The following is a 6865-nucleotide window of genomic DNA, read 5'->3' on the forward strand; positions in this document are numbered from 1 at the left end:
CCAAAACATCCGCTCTGCTATGCTAATGGAGCTGTAGCGTAATGGATATGAAACAGAAATATTTCATTACTTTTCTTAACCGGAAGGAGATCTCATTTTGTTACTCTGCATGGAGCTGCTCTGAGCAGCAGCAGCAGCATATATTAGCATATCTCATAGCCCCGCGTCCTCTACATCTGTATATTAAGGGAGGAATATCGGCTCTCCAGGCAGATTTACATCAATTTAGTTTCAGTCCAAAGTGAAATCAATGAGAGGCTAGTGGGAAATTTCAAGTGGTTTATTGCATCACACACACACACACACACACACACACACACACACACACACACACACGTACACACACACACACACACACACACACACACACACACACACACACACGCTCTCACTTAACAGCTGAAATTTGAAACACGAAAGGAGAAGTCGAGAGATCTGTTCTAATCAAATACTTTTGACGTTTTGTAGAAGCCTGTAAACTTTCTTTCCTAGTGTTAAATATGCAAGTATATAAATTTACATATTTATTTAAGACATTTTTCAGTGTGTATACATAATATGCAGGCATTACAAATGAGAGGAGTAATACTCATGGCAGCAACTTGTCGATCAATACATAGTCACCTCTGGAATCATACCTCACATGATCATCTGTTTAACCTTTAAAGTGGGCACAATTTAAACATGAAACTCATGTTGTGTTGAGGAAGACTTACAAACAAGATATTGAGACTAAAAAGACACATTCGAAAAAGTGTTCCATGAAGAAAATAAAAACCAGTAATTAAGATAATTTTATCATAGACTTACAAACACTTCCCCCACGCTGGCCAGTGGAAAGAATGCACTTCTGGCCTTAACCTTAAGCAGAGTCATGCCACATGAAAAAAAAAAATCACATGCACACAGGCTGGTGATGGTGTCATGTCTAGAAAACCCTTGTAGGTCTGGAGCAACTGTAATTAAATTTGGTAGACTTTCTACTTGTTTAGTTTCTTTAATCGGTGTTTAAACAACAGATGATACTATTAAGAGACGATTTCTGGTTTGATTTGCTTTAAACCCACTGTTTGTTGTGGATTATAGAGACATGTAGTTTTTATTGATCTTTGTAGAGAGTGATATCATATTCTCAACAAACTTTTTACAAAAAGTGAATGATCATGATTCCCTCAAATCTGAGTTTTCAAGTATTCAGCATTCACAGAGCAATATGTTCTCTTACGCACAAACAACTAAACAATTGATCAGTCGGGTTCAGAGTCCCGTCTTATCTCTGTTGAGCCCTGCAGCATGAGTTATAAAGTGAGTCAGAGACGGACAGAGAAATATCAAAAAAAAAAAAAGCGACGCAGCGTGCTAGCAGAAGAAGACACGAGTACTCCAGACATCTAAAGATACAGGTTTAAGACAAGTCTGGTGAAGAGCTCCTCATCAAGCATCAGTTCAAAGTTTCCTCACTGCCTCTTCATGAAACAACAAACCTGGGAGTGTGGAGAGAAAACTGATTATGATCACACGGTGCAGACTCTAATCACAATTCATAATCAGCCTTCCTTTAAGGGGTTGTGAACACAGAGATGAAATGAGTAATCACACGGAAATGATTGCATATAAAAAGGTTTATCATCTTTGTTTAACATAAGAACACATCCTCTGATGGAATATTAAAGCTTTGTTTTATTCTGCGTTGCCCTCTCAACCTCTCTCTTCTCCGCAGGTGGTTTTGACATCGACATCAAAGGCTGGGGGGGTGAAGACGTCCACCTTTACAGGAAGTACCTCCACAGCAACCTCCTGGTGGTCAGAGCTCCATCACGAGGCTTGTTCCACCTGTGGCATGAGAAACAATGTGCCGATGAGCTCCCACCGGACCAGTATCGCATGTGCATGCAGTCCAAGGCCATGAACGAGGCGTCGCACGGCCAGCTGGGGATGCTGTTCTTCAGGCAGGAGATCGAGGCTCATCTCCGCAAACAGAAAATACAGCACAACTCAAACCCCAAGAAAACATGAAGACCTAAAGATTGGTTGAATCGTTTTGAACAGCACGACCGCAATCTGTGTGAATAGTGGACAGGAATTGAACTTTGATCTTATGGGACATTTTGAGGTTACACATAGTTGCTCTCTTGCCAAAAGTTTGATGAGAAAAACCAACAACAGTCTGATCTCTGTACAGTAAATATGGAGCTAGAGCCAGCTGGTGTTAGCTTAGCTTAGCTTAGCATGAAGACTGGAAACACTGCTATGTCAGTAAGATAAAAACGTGCTCTCCTGAGGCACCTTTAAAGCTTGCTAGTTAACATTTATTTATATAGTTTTAATCCCTTAAAAAAAACGTAATTGTGTTTTTATGGATGACTTTGTGCTGTTCTATTTCTTGGCCAACTTAGCTAGGAAAGAAACAATAAGATTTTTTTTTTTTTTTTACTGTTTCCAGTGTTTATGGTAAACTCAGTGAACCAAGTGTAAAAAGGAGGCATGGGACTTAGAGATATGCTAATATATGCCGCTGCTGGAAGACTATATGGAGGAAAACAGCTAGCTTAACTTCACCCTGCTTAAATAAGAATAATCCTCCTGCCAGCTGGAGTTCTTGCGCTACATTGCCGTATTTATAACAGCAAAACAAACAAGATGTGATGTTTTTGTTATTGAGCTGGGAAGGCACTGTTAGGGCCGGCTGTGGCTTAGTGGTAGAATCAGATGTGTCCCAACCAGAAAGTCAGTGGTTTGATCCCCAGCGCCTGAAGCGACACTGAACTCCGTATTGCTCCTGCTACTGTGTCAGCGGCTTGTGAATGTGTATGAATGGGATTATTTAATACTGATGGCCACTTTACATAGCAGCCTCTGCCATCAGTGTGTGAATGTGGTGTGAAAAGGTAAGTGTGACCTGCGGTGTTAAAACTGCTCTGAGTAGTCAGAAGACTAGATTAGTGCTACACAAGCTCAAGTCCAGGTCATTTTTATGTTTGTGCACAGTCAGACCTGCTCTTTACCTTTGTTTCTAGACTCTGTGCTAAGCTAAGCTAACTGTCTCTATGCTTTATCTTACAATGAAGGATATAAGGCTGGTATCACTCTTCTCATCCAACTCAAAGTAAGAAAGTAGTGAAGAACGGTAGGTCTTTTTCCCAACAAGTCAATCTATTCCTTCAATGAAAAAAATGTGAAGCTTTTTTTTTTTTTTTTTGACTTTTCAAGGACTTACAACATTTTATACTTAGTTTGCAAAGACAACATGAGATTTTTTATTTTACAAACTCAACTGCCTGATGAATTCCCCAACACTAACTGGAGTGGACTTTCAGATAGACATTTATCAACAAATCTCCTCCCTGAAAAAACCTTCAACAACTTGGGAACACATTCCCTTCTTGACTGCAGCAAGGATCATTAGAAAGAAAACCAAGACATTTTTTTTTAGAGTCTGTCTGAACCGTGTGCCTTCTGTGAATAAAAAAAAAAAACCAAACACTGTCTCCTCGCGGTGGCCCGTGGAAATTGAACACGCTTTTACATGAAAGGAAATAGGACCACCTAGTGGACTGAATCTGACAATGAAGGACTCTTTGAAAGCCTGAAATGGTCTTGTAAAATATTTTTTAAATAAATGATTATCAGTCATCCTCATTAATTTATTAATCTTTATAATTGTTTTGCTAATGCCATCATTTATAAGAACAATAATTTCTGATGAAGTTATCACTTGATATTGTGTGTGGGCCTTTCACATCTAAAAAGTACTTTCTGTGAATGACAGTTCATACCAGCCTGACAAAGGCAGTAACTACAGAAGCGGTAACATTGAGACAAAAGAGTTGAACATTTTCAGGCTGCATGGCTTAATATGAAACATACATAAAGGTTGAAATACTTTAATTTATGTATTTTATTGCTTGCTAAATAACCCCCCCAAAAAAATCATCGCCATAGATACAATATAGAGTATACAAGAAAAACAACATTCTGCTTATGCATCCATTTAAACTACTTTGTTTGAAATAAAAATTTTTTTTTTATATCTTAACAGTTCAAATGTAATAGAGTGCCAATCACATGCTTATCAAATCAAATATTTGGTTTAAAGAGAATTTAAAGGCACCAAAGTAGGCTGCGTGAAGCGACAGATCAAGATTGATTTTTACACTTCCTTTTTGTCATGAACTGATTTAGCTGCTGCATTATTCACGCTGACATAAAAACTCAGTCAATCGATAAAGTTAATTTACAGCTCAGGGGGATAATTTACATTCAGCCACGTCTCCCAGGCTAGCTTTCACTTGATGTACTGTAGTGCTCTGCTGCAGTGTAGCTCTCTGATTAGCACTATGGCTGTGGCAGAGAGTGCAGGAACTACAATAGCCACACAGAAGAAGAAGTGTATTCTGTGTTTTCATCTTTTAGTTGAGCTTTTTCTGGTTTCGTTTTTTAATTTTAAAAAGCTGCTTTACAGGCAGAAAATATTTCTATGGCTTTATATTTCAGAAGGTTGTTGAAGCCTACAGGTTAGAACTCAACTCTGTCTCAATGTTACCATAAAACTGTGTGTTACCTTTGTTGGTAAGTAACATGTTCTTTTATCTCTTAAAAGCTTTTACAGTATGAGACATGTATTAACGAACCGCATACAACTAAAGATAATTTAATTTTAACATGTTTAATTTTGAAAATTGACCCATTATTGTTTTGTCTCATAACTAAAAGAAGGAAAACAGTATAACAAGATAGTATTACTGTAACTGACGATGACTTAACTTAAGTCAGAGTACCACTTTTAATCTTCATATTTTATTTCTGTCATCAAATGTGACTCGTGTGTCTTGTTAGAAATATACACACACAGTAAACAGTGAAGATGATTGTATTGCTGTGCAGTCACAGCATCTGGAGATGTTTTAAGTTTAGAAATAGAACAGCCTCGAAGGTTACTCAAAGGTTTTTTATTCTAATAAATGATCAGGCTCCAACACTTCTTCAGTCCTTGGAGACAAGACACGCTGTATTTTTGAGGGGGTGACCAAAGATGTGAAGATGTAAGGCACTTTTTGACTTTTGTTTTTGTTTTCCATTTAAACGTATCTTGTAATAAAACTTGTAATTATTTTCTTTATGGTAACGTTATTTTTTCACTTCATGTAAATAAGTTCAATAAAACACATTCATGCATTCTGTATGTTTTCTTAGTCTGTCTTTAATAAGTATAATCCAGATATAAGGTGGAAAGTATGAAAGAGATATTCCAGACATTACATGGATGGTCAATCATTATGTATGTAACAATGCACAACACCATTTAGCTGGATGTTTTCATTTGGCATTAGTTTTAACTAAGATCAATGGGTTCAGTTTATTGTCTTTTACAAAGCCTAGCTCACTAAGTGTGACCTTTTTCTGCTCGTTTAATTCAACAGAGTTTGTTGAGTGGCTCATTAATTAATTTCAGCAGGTTTTTATAACAAAATGTATATTTTCTTCCCATTCCCCATTAGTCCTTACCTGTCAATCAAGACAAACGCTACCTGACCATTATGTAAATGAGAGAATAACATTAAACACTGTGGGCCTCCATACAGAAGTCTTGTCTGCCAAAACTTTAAAAACAAGTATATCTTAATTTACTCAATATCTCAATAAGAATTTGTAATTTTTTTTTTTTTTTTTGCACATTTTCTGTCATAAATAACATTAATCAGGTGCTAATACAATTGTTTTCATTTTTCTTTATTTGCTAGTATCCGTTCACATTTACAAAAATTGCAATGAGATCTGTTGAAAACACATTTTTTAATGTGGGTGTGTAATATTGACAGGTTGTGGATGCACTGAAGAAATTTGGATTTGATTTTTCTCATTGTTTCCATTTAGTGCCACTCACTCCATTCCCCACAATATGTTTAGCGTTTTATTGTTGTAACTTCACCTCCAAAGCACCAGGGGGCGACAAATTACTGATAACAAACACATGTCATAGTCACTGTAGCCATTCTTGAATTAATATAAATACATACTGTTTTAAGTTTATCTTGACTAAGATAATTAACCACAGGCAGATGATTGTAAAAGCATAATTAAATCACTTAAGAAATACGGCAAATTATGATTTCTCTCTATTTCTCTGTGTGTTTCAATTGAGCCTAATTAATATAATAAGAAAAAACACTGTAAAGAAGTTAAAAACCACTAACAAGCGCTGTCCAGCAAAATATCTTAAATTCAATATGCTTTGTTGGAAAAACTTTTTGAGCCAATGTTTACCAATCATAAACTTATAATTACAATAAAAAGAAGATAGACAAGCTTAATCATGAGACACTTGATTTGGCTTAAAAAGACTTGTTGGTTGTTTAAATGTCTATCGAAAACATTTAGTTTTACAAAGTTACGGGGTTAAGAAAAACATTTAAAAAAATCCATATTAGTATTGAAACCATTGACTGTAAATATTAAGGTTGAAACAGCCTCAAAAAGCTACTTCAACGTTACTCAAGACTCAGTAAAAAATAGGTTCAAAATAGACCGGTTTTAAAATAATTATCTTTTAATGAGTTTTAAGCCATATTATCTGTTTTCAGTCGCTACATAGATAAGATAAATTTCTGCAGCGTTTTTTGTTTAAGGTTTGACTGACATACATCAAGAAAGTGTTGTTTAGACGTAGGCTACCATCCTTTCGGGCTTTTAGTGCGAATCACTTTTCAGAGTAACGCACTGAGCACTTAGAATAACGTATATTTCCGATTCTTCAGTTGGCACCTGAAGGCAGCACCACCAGGCCCCACCGCCGAGAGGTCGGCAGTTTTTCCGGGTCCGTCGAAACTGCTCCCTGCGCCACACATCGGCTCGGGACAGGTGTCAA

At 36.7% G+C, this 6865-nt stretch overlaps 1 protein-coding gene across 1 annotated transcript in view; it reads left to right on the forward strand.

Moving 5' to 3' along the window:
* csgalnact1a (chondroitin sulfate N-acetylgalactosaminyltransferase 1a) overlaps nucleotides 1-5180 on the forward strand; it is a 37227-nt gene extending 32047 nt beyond the window's left edge. The window contains exon 8 of the mRNA XM_061060772.1: nucleotides 1721-5180. Coding sequence (XP_060916755.1) covers nucleotides 1721-2016 — 296 coding nt within the window. The 3' untranslated portion in view covers nucleotides 2017-5180. The remainder of the gene's footprint in view (nucleotides 1-1720) is intronic.
* Nucleotides 5181-6865: the final 1685 nt, after the last annotated feature.

Source organism: Labrus mixtus, chromosome 17, assembly GCF_963584025.1.
Source record: "Labrus mixtus chromosome 17, fLabMix1.1, whole genome shotgun sequence".
In the NCBI taxonomy this organism is placed as follows: domain Eukaryota; kingdom Metazoa; phylum Chordata; class Actinopteri; order Labriformes; family Labridae; genus Labrus; species Labrus mixtus.